General features: G+C 39.8%; 1 protein-coding gene across 3 annotated transcripts in view; it reads right to left on the bottom strand.

The window, feature by feature from the left end:
• Nucleotides 1-24,243, bottom strand: part of LOC126177843 (SWI/SNF-related matrix-associated actin-dependent regulator of chromatin subfamily A containing DEAD/H box 1 homolog) — a 184,239-nt gene that overhangs the window by 147,510 nt on the left and 12,486 nt on the right. For 2 of the 3 annotated variants that reach the window (XM_049924487.1, XM_049924486.1), the window contains exon 3: nucleotides 11,288-11,559. In XM_049924487.1, coding sequence (XP_049780444.1) covers nucleotides 11,288-11,559 — 272 coding nt within the window. The remainder of the gene's footprint in view (nucleotides 1-11,287; nucleotides 11,560-24,243) is intronic. The other variant, XM_049924488.1, reaches the window with a different exon arrangement.

Here is a 24,243-nt window from a genome sequence, read left to right on the forward strand (position 1 = left end):
ATCATAGCTTACATTAGAAAGGTATGAAACTTAAGTCAAGAATAGATTTTAACACAAATTAGAGAGCTCTTGCATTACAGAAATATGAGAACGACGACTGGTACTTACAATTTTACATTAGTATGGACTAATGTACCATCGCCGTTTTTACAAATGTCGGCATAGATCCATTTGTCAAAATTAAAATATATCCCTAGAAATAGGGTTTGTCACGTAAATATAAATTAGTACATGGATAATGCAGAGCTCACAACCGACTGAGTGTAATCGGCCAGCGTAGTTACTCTGCGGCCAGGGCAGGTGGCGCTCATGGCGCGAACCATGTGCCAACTGGCGTACAAACACCTCTTGATAGCCGGCCACACGCCTAAACAGTTAGAAGACACTGTTATCCTACACAGACAAGTCAAAGGGCGTAGACTAGATCTGTGGGAAGAGTTACAAATTTTTAAACATCTAGAGCTCAAAGACGGTAATATACTGAACGACCAGTTGAACCTTGCTTGTAGACAATTTTTCGAAGGCCTTAAACGTGTACTGTTTATGGTATAACATTAATGCTGGTAACCTCAGTGGTCTACTTTCTCAGGAAGCTATGATGCACTTTCAATGCTTTAAGCTCACTACCCTTTATGTAATGAGGTCTTCTCACGATGTATGGCTGCCACTACATCGGCCCTTATGTGATTTTGTCTGGCTCTAAAACGTTGGTTCCCTGCGAATGTGTATTAACTGGATTGTGGACCAGGGTTCGTAATTCTGTCTCAAGAGCCATTATTGTCAATTTTAAAGTTCTGACATATATACCGTTTGTGGGCTTCACTAATATAGTAATGTAATTTTTATATTTTGGCTGTATATGCCACTGTGCGTAACTCTCTCGGCGTAAGTGCCACCTGCCTTTTTGATGTATAACTACATTAATTGTACCAAGGCTCCCATACTGTTATAACGGGAGTGTTAAACGCTTTCCTTCTTTTTATTGTTACTTTATCTAAGGACGATCTTAATACTGATAATTTACACGTTGCTTCTGTACGCCAATTGGCACATGGTTCGCGCCATGAGCGCCACCTGCCCTGGCCGCAGAGTAACTACGCTGGCCGATTACACTCAGTCGGTTGTGAGCTCTGCAACATCCATGTACTAATTTATATTTATGTGACAAACCCTATTTCTAGAGACATATTTTAATTTTGACAAATGGATCTATGCCGACATTTGTAAAAACGGCGATGATACATTAGTCCATACTAATGTAAAATTGTAAGTACCAGTCGTCGTTCTCATATTTCTGTAATGCAAGAGCTCTCTAATTTGTGTTAAAATCTATTCTTGACTTAAGTTTCATACCTTTCTAATGTAAGCTATGATGTTCATTGTCCTTAGGCCACCTTCTAAAGAAGACAAATTTAAATTTGTTGAAACCTAGGTAAAGAATTCTTTATCCATTGCAACTGGTCGGCTGTTTATAATTTTATTTTAAAAAATACTAAGAGATATATAAGTTTCTTGAAGTTGCACGAAATTTCAAGGCAGCTGTGAGAAAGAAATTGTCAATTTTGTAAGGAAAGACAATTTACCTTTTGAAGTTGGCATATAGAAATGGATTTCTTAAAACGGCGCAGTTTCTTATTGATGTGGGGTCCACGTACAGTACAGTGAGGGCCAAGCATCTGCCATCTCATCCAACCACCATTTCAAGAAATTAAAAAGAAACCTCTGATCAAGAGGAGGTATGTTTCCAGGGTAGGCCACCAACAATTGGTCTATGGAGTGATTCATACCATACAATAAACTACATGGGAGTGACTGCTCATTACATTAACAGTGAAAAAGGAAAACTTCAATGTTGTGCACTAGAGATTTCAAGAGTGAGATTAAAAAAAAAAAAAAAAAAAAAAAAAAAAAAAAAAAAAAAAAAAACTGGGGAAAACATAAACATGAACTGATTAAGAAAAATGGCTCTGAGCACTATGGGACTCAACTGCTGAGGTCATTAGTCCCCTAGAACTTAGAACTAGTTAAATCTAACTAACCTAAGGGCATCACAAACATCCATGCCCGAGGCAGGATTCGAACCTGCGACCGTAGCGGTCTTGCGGTTCCAGACTGCAGCATCTTTAACCGCACGGCCACTTCGGCCGGCAACTGATATTAGAGTAATTCAGTTTATCCAGAACTGTGCAAAATGCTGTGTTCATTGTCAACAGAGGTCCAAGCATTGCAGCAGAACTTCATCAATACAAGAGACTCTTATGTTCAGTGCACATTCTCAATAATGTGCTGGAGCACATGACTGTAGGAGATATCAATAATATGAAGAGTGATGTGTAAATATTAATAAATTCTTGTTGAGCTTTCACAACCTTTCTTAAAAGACATGGGCTTCAGAACAAACTGTATAAGTAGTTGAAGGGAGATATGGACACATAATGGGACAGCAACTTGACATGTATGAGTCAATTACCTTGCAGTTCTTCCAAGTTCTAGCAATCTTGTCCAAGATAAATCAAGGCAATTTAAATGATTTTTTTGCTAAAAAATGTTGCAAGATGTAGTAAGCTTTCTGATATAATTTAAAAATACCTACCTCAAAATGTTTTTAGTATGTTTACTATTCCCAACAAGAATATTTAACTTCAAAATAAGATGTGCAAAACATCATGGAATTAAACAATGATGATCTGTTAAATGCCTACCTAAACTACTAACACAAGACAGCAACACACTGCAGGCTGGTTCTGTTCATAGAGGATTGTAGCTCTCTGTGAACAATGAAATCGGCACACACACCTCAGAGCATTGTTGCTTGCTCTGAAATGGCCTGGGACAGTGGAGCCTTGTCATCTGTCAGCTGCACTATGTACGATTGTCGACCTCATACTCGTAGCGCCCACACCGCACTGTTTCCGAGATGCTGCAGTGAACGCAGCTGAGACCTCCTGCTTCATGACATTCAATGCACCTTACTTGGCCTCCACATCAATAATGAACTGCACCTTGTCAAGAAATCCTTTTCCACAGCCAACTTCGGAAGGTAAAATGGCTTTTCTGACAAGATTGCCCCCCCCCCCCTTTTTTGGGGTTATCTTCAAATATCTGTGGCTGCAGTATGGAACTTGCAGATGCAGATAAGGGTCATGCGGATGTGGTGCAGGTAACGTTTTTTTTTTTTTTTTTTTTTTTTCCCCCCCACAGAGCTCTAACTATTAACATAGTGGGTTATAACACAGAGATCTTTACCTTAAGACTGCCTCCTTATCACTGACATTGTTGTATATCAGTTCAAAAGGAACAAAATACAGTAAAACCCCATTTTTACGCTCATCACACTGGCCCAAGAAGGTATAAAATGCAGGAAAACTTAATATACAGGAAACACAATAAGCTGTAAATTTCATGCCTATTGTTCTCTGTTTACGAAGGCTGCCAACTTTATTCTATTAACTAATATTTTATTTACCGTAATTTTATGATGATTAAGAAAAATAAGTTTCTTATTAAAAATGAATATATATTTTAATGTGGTTTAACAAAAGATGCTTGCATTTGTGTGTGTCAGCACTCCATGTCCAGTGATGTAAATAAAGCACAGAAACAAAAGTCTTTCATGGAACCACATTAAAAAGATATTTGTGTTCTAACATAATCATCATAAAATTGTGGTAGAAAGCTCGTAACAAAATATTTGGTTACAACACTAAAGTTGGCATTTCTTGTAACCAGGGAACAATAGGCACAAAATCTACAGCTTGTTGCCACAAGGAGGTTACTCGGTTCAGGGACATCATAGATGAGGAAGAGGGTGGAAACTGTCATCATGTTAAGGAGCATCCTGAGGAGGAATGTTTACGTCTTACATCAGGTGGTAACAACCTTAGTCTATGCACCTGGTACAGATCAGTGTATTTTAAGCGGAAGTAATGACAATTCATGAAAGCCCATTACAGAGCCTACTGTCTTCAAAAGAGGTGCTTGTTTATAAAAATCACTGTGAAATTTAAAGCTGTTGTAATACAACGCAATGAGCAGAAGGAAGGTTGCTTCTAGCATCACTATCCCCAGACTGTGGTTATCACTAAGACAGTGACACAGCATACTTTCTCATCTTTCTAAACACTGCAAACTGTAATAAAGGCGGCCATGACCCAACACACTGACAATGAAAATCTTGCTTACCATGCTAATGCCACATTACATGGTCAATAACTTTGTGTTGTCTGCTTTTCCTGCTTTGTTCCAAGCCTGACTTTGAACAGGAATAAAATGCACTTTTTTGCAGAAATCTGTGCCAAAATCAATGTTAAAAGTTGCAATAATATTAAAGAAAACTTAAAATGTGAGAAATGTTGTAACAAAGAGTCATTAATGATGGGACTGCACTGTACTGACAGAATAGAACTTCTGTTTGGACTGACAAAAATGAATGTAAAAAGTGGGAAAACTTAATATGCGGGAACATAAAAATGGTGTTTTACTATAAAAAGTTTAGTGTCAGTGGAGTTGAGAAACTAACTGCGCAAAGTGTGGAAAATGTCGCTGAAAGAGGCTGCGAGCTTCTGTAAAATGCATGAAATGAGCAATTTAGTTAGTTAGTTGTGTGTTCAAATAATCAATCTCACAGTAACCATTATGGTGTGGAACGTGTCAAGTGCTTCAGAAATGCACACATGAATTAGGGTTTCTTCTTCTTCTTCTTCTTCTTTTTTCTTTTTTTTTTTTTTTTTGCTTAAAATTTTATTACCTACCCCATTCCCTTAAATGGCACAAAATGCATATATTATACCTATAGATTCATTTATTCCTATTCAAGAATTCATCTATGGTACGGAAGGAGTTGTCAAGGAGATATGACTTCAATTTGTTTTTAAAACAATTACTGCTGTCTGCAAGACATTTTATTTCATCTGGTAATTTATCAAAAAGTTTTACGGCAGCATATTTTATCCCTTTCTGTGCCAAAGATAGGTTAAGAAGAGGATAGTGTAAGCCTTTCTTTCTTCTGGTATTATAATCATGAATGTTTGCCATTTTTAAACAGGTCCATGTTGTTGAGAACATACTTCATTACTGAATAAATGTACTGTAAGGCTGTTGTAAGAATTCCTAACATTTTACAGATGCCTACACGATGTGCAACTATGAGCCCCACACTTTACGCTAACCACTTTCTCTTGAGCAAGGAATACTTTTTGCCTAAGTGTTGAGTTATCCCAGAATGTTATTCTGTGTGACACCAGAGAGTGAAAGTATGCTAAGTAAGTTAGCTTGCTAATTTCAATAACCTGAAAATTGGTAATTATTCTGACTGCAAAAGTTGCTGAACCTAGTTGCTTTAGAAGATCCAAAATATGAATTTTCCAATTAAGATTCCCATGTATATGTACACCCAAAAACTTAGTATGCCCTATCACAGCTACTGACTTCTGCTGATGTGTAATTTTTATTGAAGGAACTGTACTCCTTGCAGCAGAAAATTGGACGTACTGTGTTTTTTGTAAGTTCAGAGCAAGCCTATTTTCAGAAAACCAATTAATAACTTTTCCAAAGACGTTATTTGTATCACTTTCTATTGGAGTTTCTTTTACTGGATTAATAATGATTCTTGTATCATCAGCTAACAGTGTCAGTTTAGCCTCTTGTTTCAAATAAGAAGAGGGGTCATTCACATACATCAAGAACAGAAGGGGACCCATGATCAAACTCGGTGGAACACCTAATGTAATTTCTCCCTGTTAGATGAGATGGTAAATTTCCTTAAATCACTTAAACCATGTAAAGAAACGTTTTGCTTCCTGTTCTGTAGATATGAGGGAAACCATTCATATGCTGTTCTGTATCATACCATAGAATGGTAATTTCTGTAGCATATGTCACAGTTCACACAATCAAATACTTTGGATACGTAACAGAAAATTCCTGTTGGTGAAATTATACTATTTAAAGACTCTGTTATGTGGGCAGTGAAAATGTATATTGCCCTCCCGGTGGGATAGCATTTTTGAAATCTGAATGGTGATTTATTAAGTGTCCCATTACTGTTGAGATGGCTAACCACTCTTGAGTACATTACTTTCTCAACAATTTATGAAAATGCTGTAAGCCAGGATACTGGTCAGTAATTATTGATATCTCTGGTGTCCCCTTTTTTGTAAAGAGGCTTGACAATGGCATATTTTAATCTGTTTGGGAAAATACCTTGCGTTAGTGATACATTGCACATGTGACTTGGAACATCAGCTGTAACTGCTCCACATTGTTTTAATATCTTATTAGAGAAGATATCTACTCCAACAGAATATTTATTTTTCGAAGACTTAATGATTTTTCCTTATTCAGGGTGTATACATGGACAAGGAAAAAAATTCCCAGATTTTTACCAGTTAAAAATACACTTTCTCCCAGGTGAAAACACACTTTTTCCATGTTAAGTGACAGTATACTCTTATTCGGCACTGTAAAAATCATCAATCCTTTGAATGTTAATGTTTTTATATACCGGAGTAGAATTTTCTGGCACTTCAGAAAACGTAACTCAGGGGGGAAAACAAGTTTTGAAAGACCTTTGATGTGCAGCAACATGTACGCTGCATATTTTCATATTACGAAGGTATAAATTTTAATTCCATCAAACACTGCATGTCACTTTCCGAAGCAATGAAATCGAGATTGCGATGCGCTTTTGTAAGCTAGTCATAGCTCATGTCATGTGATCTTGCCAGCTGATGACAACGTAGGACACGTGATATAGTCAGCCAATAGCAACATCACTCTTAAGTAGCGCGAACACACAAATAAGAAAACTTAATGGTTTAAATTGATATACATAGCATTCACCTATAATATTGGCCTCGAAGGTTAATAAGCTGGAAGAGAAGCTAAGCTTCCACATATAATGTTGATCTTTCTTGCGCTTGTTACACTTTAAGATACATCACACAAATGTGCCAGTTAAATTTTTAATAATGACGTATATGTCTGATCTTCTGGGCTCGAAATTCTTCTAAATGGTCGTCCTCAAAGAGTTGATTTATAAATGAAGGTCAAACGCTTTGTGATTTAATAAATTCATGGTAAATTCTCGCACATAGCTCATCTTACGTAAAAGGGAATCTCCTTTGAATGTAAAGCTTTTCAAACCACCATTCGCAACATTTTCCCGCGACCTGTTAGAAATAGGTTTGTTTCAGCAGTTGCAAGAGAGCGCCAGAAAACAAGCGTCACTGCGCTTGCGCAGCTACAATGACAAAGGAAGCCCATATGTTTGTACGTGTAAAACATTAAAAGAACTCACAATATGTCATAAAAGAAACTTAGACATCAGAGGATAATTCATGAGCGTCGGAATTTCGTGAACCATACTAAAACGCATAATTCAGCTTAAAATGCACATTCGTATGCAAATTTTCTTGGAGTACCAGTACTGTATTATGTCATGTTTAGTTCTTTATTATGGCATAATACCATACGTTCACTTGAAATGCAGTGAACAGTTGAAACTAGCCAATAGTGTGAAATTAAACACTTCGTTTCAAATAAATGGACTGCCTCAACAGAAAAGATTAATAAAAGCCAAATCTCTTTAGCAAACCGGCCAAAATAACTTCATTGTTCTGTAAGGCGATTAATGTTTGACTGTCAGTTAGGTGGTAATAAAATCTAAAACTAATAACATATTTAAGCCTTCCGTAATTACGCAAATGTATTTTAATTCATTTGATAGCTCCCGGCCACAAAAATCCGTTTTATTATCATTTAACATGAGAGCAATAAATGAAGAGGAAACAACAAGATCACTAAACGTAAACAAAGGTCACGTGGAGACGATCCACCTCCCCACCACAACTCAGACTGCTCTGTGCATCAGCCCCAGATTTACTAATTTCTGAACCGGGGCAATATTAAGTAGTGGCGCCCAGCCACACATCTGTAACCAGAAGCGGGGGAATGTACTACTCATACGCGACTCAACTCCGCATGCGCAAGAGCCCGCCCGCTACTGCTCAAACAAATCTAATTTAAACAGTTGTCACACCACGTTCATCAGAGGCAACTTGTTACAAAGCATTGCATAGTCTTCCTAAAGCCTTTGACACATTTTGCTGTTGGCAGGCGCTTGCACGAGCACTGTTTTGTTGTTGTATATGGCGCATTTCCTTTGCAACTTAAGTTTTATTTTCTTTATTTTTTTTCCCCCTGGTCATGTTTTGTTGCTGCAGTATTATTCTGCAGAAGCGGGATACAGTAATATCCTTTGTTAAAGTATTGGTTCTTACCAGTCAAAATCACAAAAATTTAACTGATAACTAAAACAATGAAAAATTCCCGGAATTCTAAACAATACCCAGGTTTTTCCCGGTTTTCTGCCGGATGAAAAAATTCCCGGGTTTTTCCCAGATCTCCCGGGTCGTATACACCGTTATTTCGCAAGAGGTTGTTCTCAAAATTGACTCTTCCATGTACAGCTTGTGTTCTTCTTTTGAACTATTCTCACCAATTTTTTCGCCTACACTTAAGAAATGGCTTTTACATACATTAGCTACTCGTGTACTGTTGGTTAAGGCTTCTTCTTTTGAACTATTCTCACCAATTTTTTTGCCTACAATTAAGAAAAGTTTTTACACACGTTAGCTACTCGTGTACTGTTGGTTAAAATGGTCTCTTTAATAGTAATACTACCTACCCCAGTGGTTACTTTTCCTGTCTCCCTTCTAACAACACTGATTTGATTTTATCGCTTGAATCTGTAACATACATATTTCTTGATTTTTCTGATGACTTTTCTCAGTATGCTACAATAATTTTTATAGTGGAAAATTACTTCAGAGTCTTTATTAATTCTTGTTGTCTCATACAGTTTTCTTTTTCTTTCTAACACACTTTAATACCAGTAGTAATCCAAGGTTTCTTTGAAAACTGTTTGGTGTTACATTTATTTTATTTTTATTTTTTTTTTTGGGGGGGGGGGCAACAATTTTCAAAAAGGGATATAAATTTATCAAGAAATATATTTCAATTATCATTTGATTCGTTTTACACATCTCCCCAATTAACATTTCTTAAACTTTCTCTGAAAGGATAGATACCGGGTTGGGCAACCTTACACTTTTACTTAATGGTTTCTGAAATGTACACCCTGTTAGATTTTGTAAATTAATCAATTGTCCATCATGGTCTGATAATTCATTTATGACAGGGAAAGCATGTGTTAGTTTTACACCCTCTTGCTGAGCAAATACATTATCTATTGGAGTGCTACTGTCTTGAGTTCTACGTGTAGGGAAATTTATCACTGATTCTGAGTTATATGTCATTAATAACACTTGTAGTTCACTTTTCTTATCAGAATTGCTTAGAAAGTTTACACTGATATCACCGCAGATTAATAACTTCCTTTTGTCTGACTGACAACATAATAGGGACTCAAACTTTTTTGTGAATAGCTCCCAATCTCCTAATGGAGACCTGTATACTATTTCTAATATCAACACTACATCATCTAGCTGTAATTCACATACACAAACTTCAAAGTGCTGATCTACACAAAATGCTTGCTTCTACAGTTTTGTTTTTATACCGTTGTTTTGTGTAAATGACAACTCCTCCTTTATCCACGTTAGATCTGAAAGCATAAGATGCTACATTATATCCGTTTATACTGACACTTTCTATTCCTACATTTACATGGTGTTGAGACAGATGAAGTGTATCAATCTCATTCTTATTTTTGAGAGGATCTAAACACACTAACAGCTCACATACTTTATTTTTTATTTCCTGATATTTTGATGAGGTAAATTGATACTACCCTTAGCTTTATCCATATTTACTGTACATGAAGCTTTTTTTATTCTATTTTTCTTGATTGTTGTCTGTCTGGACTTTGGCTTTAACCTAAAAAACCTGTGTGCATGGTCCCACTAACAACAGGGATCATCCCTTGTGTGACGTGGCACTCCTTACAGTATCTGCTAATAGAGAAGCTAACATATCTTTCCCCTTCCTATTTAGGTGCAGACCATGTGTAGTGCATCCCCAACTACTAATAGCATCAACTGGAACACCACTTATGAGAGATTTTGCCGGTGTCTGGAGCATCCCTTTCAGCTCAGTGTTAACATGCCTTAAGTAGTGTTTACCCAGGGCCGATCATGGTGCTAAAGAACTCCACAAACCCGACACTTGTGTGCCCAGTTTCTGCTCCTATTTTATCCAGGTCACTCCTAATATTATATCTTGGATTCATAGCCAGGCTGTTTCCTGCTCCCCAACTATAATTACCTGATCTCCATTCTCAAAGTCCCTGAATAGCTGACCTAAGTTTTCTGTCACCTGGCTAAGGCTAGCATTCGGTTTCACAAAACTTGTGACCTGGTATCCTGCACTTAATTTCTCCTGAAGCTGCTGTCCTACATCCCTCTCATTACAGCTATCTAGAAGCAGAACTATTCTCCTATTCTGATTTGATCCCGGCATGTCTTTTTTTCTTTAAGCTAATATTCTGCTTCAACATATATTCAACTACATCTGGATGAGGCCTTTCCTCCACTCCTTTAGATAGCAAGACAAACTGATTTACTGACTGACTTCCAGAAGTTTTTTCAACAGTTTCTCTTTTTTGTCCTTTGCTTACTACCTTTCCCCAGCATCCTGTCTCTTTAAATGTGGAATAATGAATGTCCCTTCTAACAAAATGTACATGAATTAATCGTTACATCCACTTGTTTGTTGGTTGATTTGGGGGAGGGGACCAAACTGTGAGGTCATCGGTCCCATCGGATTAGGGAAGGATGGGGAAGGAAGTCGGCCATGCCCTTTGAAAGGAACCATCCTGGATTTTGCGTAAAGCAATTTAGGAAAATCATGGAAAACCTGAATCAGGATGGTTGGACGCTGGTTTGAACTGCTGTCCTCCCGAATGTGAGTCCAGTGTGCTAACCACTGCACCACTTCGCTCAGTCATTACTACCATTTATTCAACTACTTCTAAAAGTATAATCATGAACTGAGTGGTGGCACTTACTCTGGAGCAGCACAGCTGCCGGCGAGTAACATCTGATGACAGCATATACCTTTAAAATTTTCATCCTATTTACATACTATCCTCTATTTCTCTGCAGTATGCCTCTGTCATCAAAAACTCAGTGGTAGCTGCCACATATTGTGGTAATGGTCAAGTGGCACAAGTAATTTTAATTAGAATTTAATCAAGAACTTGTCATTTCATAAATAACTATAAAATAACAACAAAATAAAAAGATGAATGGTCTCATGCACTGCTCACCATTTTATCTTTAGTGGGAAATGCATCTTCCAGGAAGTCAAGGCTTACTTGTTTTTCATGTATGTCATCAACAGCCTCAGGTTGTATGCCATCAACAGCCTCAGGTTCTACCCCATTCTCTACAGGAATAACCTCTTGTTCTTCAGAAACTGATGGTACTGGCTCGATAGGTATCTCTTGGATATCGTCATCATCATCATCATCATCTATTATACAATAAGTAATCTTCTTACGCTGAAACGGCTTCACATCATCATCATCATCATCTAGTTCTGGAAGGAAAGAATGAGAGAAAATAATAATATTAATATAGCTTATAAGGAATTTTAAAGTATAATATCAATTGGTTTGATGGTTAGACCAAGTAGAATAGTATATTCTGTGTTGATGGAATTGGGAAGTTAAAACCAAAACTCAAATCAACTGTTGAATGCCTAGAATGGGCAATGCAATTACTCTGAAAGAATCAGGAGCAACCAGTAGCAAGTTGTATACTAACACTCCATTTCAACTTGCCACATGTCATCCCAAATGGAAAATGTGTAAGGAAAGAGTCATGAAGATCTTAGCAAAAACTAACAAAGGAATCTGAAACATCAATGAAGTAGCAGCTCTACTATTCTGTATCACTGTATGTATTAACAACTCAAATCTACTCCAGAGTTATGTTACATTGTTTAAGTAATGGCACAGAGGATGGAAACAAAGTGACAAGCACACATCTACTTTCAGATGAAGTTCATTGGCATACAGTGTCTTATTTGAGCCAACAAAATATACACATTTACAGATCAGCTTCATAAAACTCCGATGTTAAAATAAACAATTACACTATGTGATCAAAAGTATCCGGACACCTGGCTGAAAATGACTTACAAGTTCATGGCGCCCTCCTTCGGTAATGTTGGAATTCAATATGGTGTTGACCCACCCATAGCCTTGATGACAACTTCCACTCTCACAGGCATACATTCAATCAGGTTCTGGAAGGTTTCTTGCGGAATGACAGCCCATTCTTCAAAGAGTGCTGCACTAAGGAGAGGTATCAATGTCAGTCGGTGAGGCTTCGCACGAAGTCGGCATTCCAAAACGTCCCAGAGGTGTTGTATAGGATTCAGGTCAGGCATAAAGTCGGAGTTCGACGTTCCAAAACATCCCAAAGGTGTTCTATAGGATTCGGGTCAGGACTCTGTGCAGGCCAGTCCATTACAGGGATGTTGATGTTGATGATGTTGTTGTTGTGCAACCACTCTGCCACAGGCTGTGCATTATGAACAGGTGCTCGATAGTGTTGAAAGATGCAGTCTCCATCCCCGAATTGCTCTTCAACAGTGGGAAGCAAGAAGGTGCTTAAAACATCAATGTAGACATGTGCTGTGATAGAACCACACAAAACAACAAGGGGTGCAAGCCCCTCCATGAAAAATACGACCACACCACAACACCATCGTGTCCGAATTTTACTGTTGGCACTACACACGCTGGCAGATTACGTTCACCGGGCATTTGCCATACCCACACCCTGCCATTGTATCGCCACATTGTGTACTGTGATTCGTCACTCTACATGACGTTTTTCCACTGTTCAATCGTCCAATGTTTACACTCCTTACATGAAGCGAGGCATCATTTGGCATTTACCAGCGTGATGTGTGGGTTATGAGCAGCCGCTCAACAATGAAATCCAAGTTTTCTCACCCCCCGCCTAATGGTCATAGTACTTGCAGTGGATCCTGATACAGTTTGGAATTCCTGTGTGATGGTCTGGATAGATGTCTGCCTATTAGACATTAGGGCCCTCTTCAACTGTCATCAGTCTCTGTCAGTCAACAGACAAGGTCGGCTTGTATGCTTTTGTGCTGTACATGTCCCTTCACATTTCCACTTCACTATCACATCAGAAACAGTGGACCTAGGGATGTTTAGGAGTGTGGAAATCTCAGGTACAGACGTCCACACAAGTGACACCCAATCACCCGACCATGTTCGAAGTCTGTGAGTTCTGCGGAGCACCCCACTGTGTTCTCTCACGATGTCTAATGACTACTGAGGTCCTGATTGGAGTAGCTGGCAGTAGGTGGCAGCACAATGCACCCAATATGAGAAACGTATGTTTTTAGGGGTTTCCAAATGCTTTTGATCACATAGTGTATCTGTATTCAATATATTTGCAATTGTATTATTTGTACTTATGTGTATGGTTCGAGAACACATTCATGGGCTAGGAAACGAGAAGCAATGGAATGCACAGAATACACTTTTCTTTAGTTTCAAGACAGTAAAGCATATAATCAAGGTAACAAACAAGAAAGACTGAGAGCATGAAAAAAATGAGAACAGTGTGTTAACAGAACGGAAAAAAAATAATGAGCAAAATTATAATAAATGTTGTATGAACTGTACAAAACAAGAATTCAAAAGTAATTACACATGACACATATCATTCTTTCAGTATGAACTTTAGTATCATCTAATACCAAGTAATCAGACAATATTATAATGTACACAGAATTACACAGTGTGTGAAGTGTCACAAAGTGCAGGTGATTAACAAGGATGGGACAGACCTGGTGACAACATTGGTTTCGAGGAGCTTTGGCATACTAGTCCAGAGTCACACAAAAGTAGGTCTTGTGAAATGGACTGAGGTTACTATGCGGGTCCCATTTCACTCCACATGGAACTTGTAGAAAACTAGAAAATGAGGAAAGTTCATTTACACATGTCAAGTTTGTAACCTAACAGATTCCAAGAAACTGAAAACTTTGTCATTTTGATCTTTAGCCAATAAACATAAGGCAAGTTCTTCCTGACTGGAATAGTAGTCAAATGGTATGAAGCCTATGTGCAGATCAGTCAGCTCCCATGTGCATAGACTCGAATCAGACTTTTCTCTATATTTTTACTCTCTAGCAAGAGAATGAAAGCCTTTGTGAAATCTATATATGGTTACTTCAAACGAAAAACTGTATTGTGAAGTGTTTAATCCTTCATGCAGTCATTCTGTTTTTCAATGTTTTTCTCACATAATGTGTTACTTCCTTTTAACTTACCTGATTTCTTTTCGGGACTATGAAGAAAACGGAGGTCCAAATGTGTTATGCAATTAATGCTGGGATGCAATTTTCTCTATTTTTATTTTTTTTAAGAAAAAGGAAGAGAGAGAGAAAGAGAGAGAGAGAGAGAGAGAGAGAGAGAGAGAGAGAGAAAAGAGTCATTTAATTTGTTGCAATTTTCCTGCACATACAAAAGTCTTGGGAAGCAAACTTCATTTACTTTTATGAAAGCATTTCACGTGGGAGTTTATTTTGATCATACAATGTATGAGATAACATTGTGTAAAATACTGAGGCTTCCAACTGACCACTCTTTGCCCATTTTCACAACACAATGTAGTTAACTGAAAATAACAATATACCAATTTCCCAAAAGCTTCCATTCTCTTTTCAAGGAGTAAAAATATTGCAAAAAGTGCAATTTGAACCAAAGTGCACTCACAGTTGACTGTGGACTGAAAGATGCCTCATACTACTTAGCCACTGCCCCAGTTTGCTGCAGGGACAAGTTTGAAGTGCTGTCCTTAAATAAAACTGGGCCAGTGGCACTCAATTCGCCTGTTTTGGTGAAACCTGTCTTGTCTGTTGTCAACTGGAGGCCATTCCAGCAACTGCAGAGAAGATTCAGAAGATCAGCCTAGTGTACGGAGTTTTAACGAAGCTCACAATTTGCTGCGTTGTCCCTGGAACTGATTGTGTTCTGAGTCAAGTGGAAAGATTGAACCAGAGACTTCGAAGGTTCTGTGACAAACTAGGCTTCGAATTCCTGGACTTGTGCCATAAGGTTGAGAACAGGAGAGTCCTCCTAAATGGGTCAAGTGTGCGCTACACATTAAGAGCCTGTTGCTCACGTAGATGACAGCATGTGGGGTGCACACAACATTCCCCCCCCCCCCCCTCCCAGTGTTTGAACCACTCATGAAAAGCAGTGAAGTTCACATAATACTAGGCACAGAAAACTGATTGAAACTCAAAATTGATAGCAGTGAGATTTTTGGGGAAAATTTACCTGTACATCGAAAGAAGAAGTGAAGTGGAAATGGAGGTGGTGTATTTGTCGCAATAGACAAGAAATTCAAATCCACAAAGTTAGAAATTGAAGCTGCATTTGAGACTGTTTGGGCAAGACTCAGTATCAGAAGTAGGCAAAAAATGATAACTGGATCCTACTATCACCCAATAGACTCTATCTTCTAATGTAACCAAAAACTTGGGAGAAAACCTCATTTCGCTTGTACACAAGTTCCCCAATCATACTGTAATCATTGGTGGAGACTTAAATCATCCAACAATTAATTGGGAAAATAATAGTATTGTTGCTGGTGGGCGTGATAAGACATCCTGAGGAACTTTACTAAATGCCTTCTTTGAAAACTACCTAGCACAAATAGTTCGGAACCCCACTAATGATGGAAATATATTGGATCTAATGGCAACAAATAAACCTGACCTCTTTGAGAATGTCCACATCGAAACTGGTATCAGTGATCATGACATGGTTGTGGCAACATTGATTACTACGATACAAATGACAACTAATACAAGAAGGAAAGTATATATGTTCAGTAAACTAGATACAAAAAAAATTAGTCATTTCTCAGTAAAGAACTTTAAACTTTCAGCACAGGGCAGGAGCATGTAGAGGAACTACAGATCAAGTTTAAAAGAAAAACTAACTCTGCACTGGATATCTATGTAACCAGTAGAACAGTTCGTAATGGAAGGTACTCCACGTGGTATACAGTCACTATAAAGAAATTGTAGGCTATAGATAGAGACATGCTGAATGAAACGCGTTTGGCTGTCAAGAGAGCATGATGCCTTCAATGTTACCGTAGCAGAACACTGCCAAATGACATTTCACAAAACCCAAAGAAATGCTGGTCACATGTAAAGGCTGTTAGTGGCACCAAAGTTAGTGTCCAGTACCTAATGAATGAGATAGGAAATGAAATTGAGGGTAGCAAAGCAAATGTTGACATTCTTGACTCCATTTTCAAATGTTCCTTTACAAAGGAAAACCCAGGAAAATTGCCTCTATTTAATCCCATAACACTGAAAGATGCATGAAATAAGTACTAGTGTCAGCAGTGATGAGAAACAGCTCAAATCGTTAAAAGAGAACAAAGTTCCTGGGCCCAATTGTACCCCTGTCAGATTCTATACTGAATTTGCAACTGAGTTAGCCCCTCTTCTAACTATAATCTATCATAAACAAACAATGGAAAATCCAGGATGGAATGTAACAATACCATTATGCCCTTTGTCAGCAGTAGACAGACACGTGCGCGCGCACACACGCACGCGCCCACACACGCACACGCACACGCACACGCACACGCACACACACGAGCCTTTGTCAGCAGGTAGGATTATAAGGTCAGGATCAGTTTTTACAGGGTGGACTGCAGTTCTTTCTGTGGATGTAAGGTTAGTTTGCATGTTGAGGGATTTGGGGAATGATGTTGAGGCAAGGTTCGAGGTTAAGAAATTCTGGAAAGATAACAGGGGGTGGTTTGGAGGCAGTGGGAGGTGGATCACATTTGGATGGAGGAGTGAACTGAGTTAGGCAAGGCTCAATATTGGTCTTTGGTTTAGTTTGATTGGTCGGGTTGGTAGTGAAAAAGTGTTTCCACTGTAGGGACTGGGAGAAAGAGAGAAGGTCTTTCACCAGTCCAGCATGGATGAATTTGGGAGTGGGGCAAAAGGTGAGGCCTTTGGAAAGAACCGATATTTCTGTGGATCTAAGGCTTCTGGAGGAAAGATCCCAGTCCCACATACTGTTCCTACGTTGTTGCTTGGCTCATGAAATCCCCCCTAATGGCTTTCCATCAATTTACCCATCTCTGGTTGCCACCCCTCCTTCCACAATGACCTCCACCTGTTCAGATTCTGCCAATCCTTAGCCCTCACCAACATAGTCCTGCAAAACCATATCAACCAAGCTCAATCCTCCTTGCAGTACCTTCTCTCTATCCGCAAAATTCTCCTGCTATGCAATCTCAAATTCAACATCACACACATTGAAACCCTTGCCCTGCAGGAACTTGAGCAACATGCACAACACCACCTCAAAAAGCTCTCCATTCTGCTCAATTCCTACTCCCACCTCGGAATACCACTGTCCACCACTTCTACAACCACCTCCAAACCTCCCCCACACCCCCTCATAGCTGACAAACCCTGTCTTGCAGACCTACTACATTTACCCCACCCTCCAAAACTCCCTCCCACCACCACACAGAACCCAGAACCTAAACAGACCCGCAACACATTTATGAACCTTTGCTCCAGAAGCCTTAGTCCCACAGAAATATCAGCCCTTTCCAAAGGGCTCACCTTTAGCCCCACTCCCAAATTCAACCATGCTGGACTAGTTAAAGACCTTCTCTCCTTCTCCCAGTCCCTACAGTGGAAACACTTTTTCACTACCAACCCGACCAATTAGACTCCACCAAAGACCAATATTGAACCTTGCCTAACTCAGTTCACTTCTCCATCCAACTGTGATCCACCCACACTGCCTCCAAACCACCCCCTGTTAACTTTCCAGAATTTATTAACCTCGAACCTTGCCTCAACATCATTCCCCAAATCCCTCAACATGCAAACTAACCTTATGTTCATCTCTGCTATATGGTGAGTAGCAACTTTCCTTCTCTGGTATTGTTATGATCTATCATAAATCACTTGAACAAAGAGCCTTGCTCAGTTCTTGGAAAAAAGCAGAGGTCACACCTGTCTGCAAGAAGGGTAGTAGAAGTGATCGATAAAACTACCATCCAATATCCTTGACATCAATTAGTTGTAGAATCTTAGAATATATTCTGAGCTCAAACATAATGATGTATCTTGAACAGAATGACCTCCTCAATGTCAACCAGCACGGAATTCCGAAAACATCGATCATGTGAAACCCAACTTGCACTTTTCTCCCAGGACATACTTAAAGCTTTGGATATAGGCAATCAGGTAGATGTAGTATTTCCTGATTTCTGAAAAGCATTTGACTCAGTAACACCTTCACTTATTGTCAAAAGTATGATCATACGGGGTATCAAAAGAAATTTGTGACTGGACTGGGTACTTTTTGGTAGGGAAGATGCAGAATGTTATCTTGGATGGAGAGTCATCGTGACAGGTAGAAGTAATTTCAGGTGTTCCCAAGAGAAGTGAGTTGGGACCCTTGCTGTTCCTGTTGTATATTAATGACCTTGCAGACGCTGCATAAATATTCAGTCAGATTTCGATAAGATTTCAAAGTGGTACAAAGATTGGTAACTTGCTTTAAATGTTCAGAAATGTAAAATCATGCACTTCACAAAAAAACCACGGAGTATTTTAGGACTATAATATCAATGAGTCACTGTTAGAATCTGCCAACTCATACAAACACCTGGGTGTATCATTTTTTTAGGGATATGAAATGGAATAATCGCACAGGTTCAGTCGTGGGTAAAAGCAAGTGATATACTTAAGTTTGTTTGTAGACAACTGAAGAAGTGCAATAAGTCTACAAAGGAGACTGTTTGCAAATAACTAGTGCGACCAGTTCTAGAATACTGCTCACTTGTGTGGGACCCGTACCAAATAGGACTAACAGTGGATACTGAACATATACAGAGAAGGGCAGCACAAATGGTCACAGGTTTCTTTGATCTATGGGAGAGCTGCTGAAGAAACTGATCTGGAAGGCTCTTGAATACAGGCGAAAACTATTCCAGGAAAGCCTATTAACAAAGTTTTAAGAAACAGTTTTAAATGATGATTCTAGGAATATACTACACCCTCATGTACCACTCACATAAAGTTCTTGAGGATAAGCTAAGAATAATTATTGTACACACAGAGGCATTCAGACAATCATTATTCTCACTCTCCCTACATGAATAGAATATGAAGAAACCCTAATAACTGATAGAGTGGGATGTACCCTCTGTCATGAACTTCACGGTTGTTTGCAGAGCACAGACGTAGATTTAAAAAAATAGATGCTAATTTCACGAAATGGTTCCTAAGCATTAGACAAAAATAGCAACTGACTACTATAAGAGAAGCAGCAGTTGTTTCATTAAAAGTAGCAGTTATTTCCTTGTATACACTGCCTGACAAAAAAAGGAAAGCACCCAGAAGACTTGGTCAATGTAATTTCATAGCCATACACACCATCAACATGTATGTAAATGATTAAAACTGCAATTCTATCCGACAGGTAGAACGGTCACCAGAGAGCATCAGCATTGTTCGTGTTTACTGTTGTTACCAGATAAATATGCAAGGGGGTGTGAACAGCATCAAATGTAGAGTGATCACTGTGAAGGACATGGAGATGACATGTACATTTGCGTGACAGCATTATCAGCACCCGACAGAGTTTGAAAGGCGTCTCTCTGTGGGTCTCCATTTGGCCGGATGGTTGTATCATGTAATATCCAGATATTTAAGACATTCAGATGTGACAGTGATCCAAAGTTGTTCTGCATGGGTATGCAAGGACAATATTCATTGTCAAGATCCTGGTTTTCCATGTCTGACCAAAGCAGGACAGGGTTACCATACTGAGCACTGAGCTCATTGTAGTCCCTTCTCTTCTGTGCCTGCCTTCCAAGAAAAAGGTATACTACACTGCAACATCCTTTGTTATCCAGAACCATTGGCCTGGGAACAGCAGCAGTCTGAAACAAAATTACCATTCCTTGTGTAGGCAGCTGCTAACACCCCAACTGTTTTTGGAGTGCTGCTGTGACCACTTTTGATGAATGGTGTAGCATTGTGTTCAGCGATGAATCTGCACTAACCTGGACAATTACTGTCGATGAGTATGGCATCAACGTTAGGAGAGATTTGATTCTTCCAGAGAGTTGGTCATGTACAGTGGTGTTACTTTTGGCATTATGCTGTTGAAACCCATTGGATAGGATTTCAGGTCACAGCTGGTAGTGACTGAGAGAACAGATGAAACAATGTAATGTCATGGACATCCTGCAGTCTCATGTGTTAACTCTCATGCAACAGTACCATAGTGCTATTTTCCAACAGGACAATGTTTGTCTGTACATATCTTGTGTATCTCTGTACAGTCAGAGTCATGTTGAGGTACTCCCACAGCCAGCATGATCCCCAGATCTGTCCCCAATAAAACATGTATGGGACCAGCTCCAATGTCAACTCAGTCCAAGTGCCAATATTCAGAATATCAAGGACCACCAAGAATAGTTGTGAGCCAGCTTGCTTCAGAAGAAGACACAGTGGGTTTATGACAGTTCAGGTGTTGTTTGGGTGGTTGGAGAGTTAAGGGTCTGAACAGCGAGGTCATCGGTTCTAAGTTCAGGGATAGTTCATTTGAAGTTAGTGACATCTGCCAGTAACGTTTTCTGATGATGAAGGTTCAGAGGAGCAGTCAAATTGAGGCAATGGAAGCAATACTAACGCTGAGAAATAATTTACAGAGAAATAAATGGATTGATCTGGTGCATAAGTCAAGCAGACGAGCGATCTCCCAGGGCTCACCCATGGCGAGAGAAATCCGACCCATATCCCATCACCACCAACGTAATTAAGAGCGAAGACAGTTACAGAACAAATAATGACTTCTAGTCTACAAATTCCAGACAATAAGAGTGAGAAGGCTAACAATCTAATGGACATCAGTTGGACCATGAGTAACAAAAATTGGATGAGGAAAATAGGAAAGTCAGCATACAACGGGAGCCGTTCCACTCCTGATCATTATGGTCAAGGCATTAAAGACTTCATAACCACAATGTGGGTATTGCTTGCCACATAAAATATAACTATGGGTTAGTCTCATATCACCGGTGCAGATGTGACATGTCAGTGGATGCCTTCCAGGAGTAATGGAAGGAGGAGCACTATGCAGTAGTAGTCTTCTTGATAGTGTGGAGTTTAATAGAGGGGGCAGTAGCCAAAAATTTTGTTCAATCTACAAGTGAACACAGGCCTTATTTGGACCTGCAAATCCATACTGGGGATCATCATAGTGAATTTGAGCCAAATATTGCTTCTCTAGCCAAACAGTCGGTCAGTTTATTCCCTGGGATATCCACATGACCTAAGACTTAGAGAAGTACAACTGAGCAAGCACTACGAATAAACTCAGAGAGAAGGTTGCGCATAGTGTGAATAACAGGGTAACAAGAATAACAGTGATTAATGGCCTGGAGACTACTCACTGAGTCACTGAAAATTAAAACATAGTCATAGCAGGTCTGTTTAATAAAACGTAGGGCTCTGTTAGCAGCTATCAGCTCTGCTGTAAAATCAATCCATGCGCCCAGCGACTAATGTTGTTCTCAACTGGCAGGAGATGCAAATGCGTATCTCCTCAAAACCATGGTTTTACAGCCATAACTGTTAAATGATGGTAGCACGCTGATTCTCTTGGAGAACTGGAAGGAACAGACTGCGAAAGATTATGATGGCGACTGGAACATGGGGAGTACATTATAACGAGTTAGGTGGAGGTCTTCACATATGGCTGCTAAGTGCATTCCAACTGGTAATCACACCTGGGGATGGGTATCAGGGGATCAATGCTTCTCACATGCGAAAAGACCATGACAAATTGGGTGATGAGGAAGTTGGCAGATGGTGACTGTGGTAAGTGAGAAACAGTTGGTACCTTGGAGTTGATGAGAGAAAATTCCCATTTCACCAAGGAGACTGGTCACTGAACTAGTCCAGAAGGCACCAGTAGCCAGTCAAATGCCACAATGGTGGATTAGATCTAATGATGTCAAAGCTGAAGTTGTTACTACCAAGTCCTAATGTTGGCAACTGGTTGGTCGGCAGTTGGTATGAGACCAGGACCCCTTTAATACGGATAAGAGTAGCATGATCTGCAGCCCAAGAAGTGTGGACAAGGAAGCAGAGACTGCTAAGGTTCTGCATGTGCGTAGTATTTCACTGATGAATATGGAGCAGTCAAGTCAGTTTTTTATCAAACAGGTTACCCAAAAAATGGGATTGCAACAACGTCAAAGTGCTGGACACCAAATTAGAGTTCTCGATCAGGATGGAATGTGATATGACAACAGACGTGTGACCCAAGGAGAACGGATTTGGATACCATGGTAAGGGCTCCAAGCGATGTCCCTTCAGATGGCACACTGAAGCTGGCGCGCAACAGAGGCTACGCATTAAGAGTTGCACCAAATGCAAAAGTCATTGACAGACAGTGTGGGGGTGTACCAGTGGCCCGAAAGAGGTCGCTAGCCCACTCATGGTCATGATGAAGGCCTGCGGAATGCCGTTCTCTTGGACTTGTGGAGAGAGTGATGAGGGTGGCCTATAAGGGATGCCGCTTGAGATATTGCAGGGCCCTATGGCAATCATAAGAAGCTGTTGCAATATTCTTGTCCACCATGGGACTGGAGTACTGAGTGTGCCTGTAGAAAGAGGAATAGCAGTTCCTGTGGTGTGGCTGATTGTATTGGAGACATCACCAACAACCTCAATCTCACAGAGAGAGTATGAAGGTGACCGCAGAGACACATACGAGGGTTGGAACTTTAATAGTGGTAACTACAGGGTTATTACAAATGATTGAAGCGATTTCACAGCTCTACAATAACTTTATTATTTGAGATATTTTGAAAATGCTTTGCACACACACACAAAAACTCAAAAAGTTTTTTTAGGCATTCACAAATGTTCGATATGTGCCCCTTTAGTGATTCGGCAGACATCAAGCCGATAATCAAGTTCCTCCCACACTCGGCGCAGCATGAGTTTGAAAGCATCGTTGATGCGAGCTCGCAGTTCTGGCATGTTTCTTGGTAGAGGAGGTTTAAACACTGAATCTTTCACATAACCCCACAGAAAGAAATCGCATGGGGTTAAGTCGGGAGAGCGTGGAGGCCATGACATGAATTGCTGATCATGATCTCCACCACGACCGATCCATCGGTTTTCCAATCTCCTGTTTAAGAAATGCCGAACATCATGATGGAAGTGCGGTGGAGCACCATCCTGTTGAAAGATGAAGTCGGCACTGTCGGTCTCCAGTTGTGGCATGAGTCAATTTTCCACGGGCTATGCGTGTAACTTGCCCGCACGTGTTCAACCGTTTCTTCGCTCACTGCAGGCCGACCCGTTGATTTCCCCTTACAGAGGCATCCAGAAGCTTTAAACTGCGCATACCATGGCCGAATGGAGTTAGCAGTTGGTGGATCTTTGTTGAACTTCGTCCTGAAGTGTCGTTGCACTGTTATGACTGACTGATGTGAGTGCATTTCAAGCACGACATACGCTTTCTCAGCTCCTGTCGCCATTTTGTCTCACTGCGCTCTCGAGCGCTCTGACGGCAGAAACCTGAAGTGCGGCTTCAGCCGAACAAAACTTTATGAGTTTTTCTACGTATCTGTAGTGTGTCGTGACCATATGTCAATGAATGGAGCGACAGTGAATTTATGAAATAGCTTCAATCATTTGTAATAGCCCTGTATTTATTTACAGCTCATGCAAAATAGATATGTGTTTCAAAGTTTTACTGACCTTCAAAGCGGTTACCAGCATTGAGTATAACCTGTTGCCAGCGATGTGAAAGTCGTAAGATACTCTTAGCAGTGCCAGTTGTGATGACAGTTCGAGCGGCGCGGGCTATTGCCCAATGGATCTGTAGCAGTTCTGAAGCGAATGCTGTGAAATGTTTCCTTCAGTTTAGAAACTGAGTTGAACTCATGAGGGCTTAAGTCAGGGGAGTGCAGTAGGTGGTATAGCACTTAGCAGCCCCATCAGTCAACCTGGGAGTAGGTTGTGTTCCAAAAAATGAACAGCATAGAGACAGATGTGATGACACTTTCTGCAACATCTGACCATGATTTTTCAGGACAATGCTCAAGCACGTACAGTGCAAGCTGTTACTGATCTGTTTGACTG

The sequence above is a fragment of the Schistocerca cancellata genome, chromosome 1, assembly GCF_023864275.1.
Source record: "Schistocerca cancellata isolate TAMUIC-IGC-003103 chromosome 1, iqSchCanc2.1, whole genome shotgun sequence".
NCBI classification, from domain to species: Eukaryota; Metazoa; Arthropoda; class Insecta; order Orthoptera; family Acrididae; genus Schistocerca; species Schistocerca cancellata.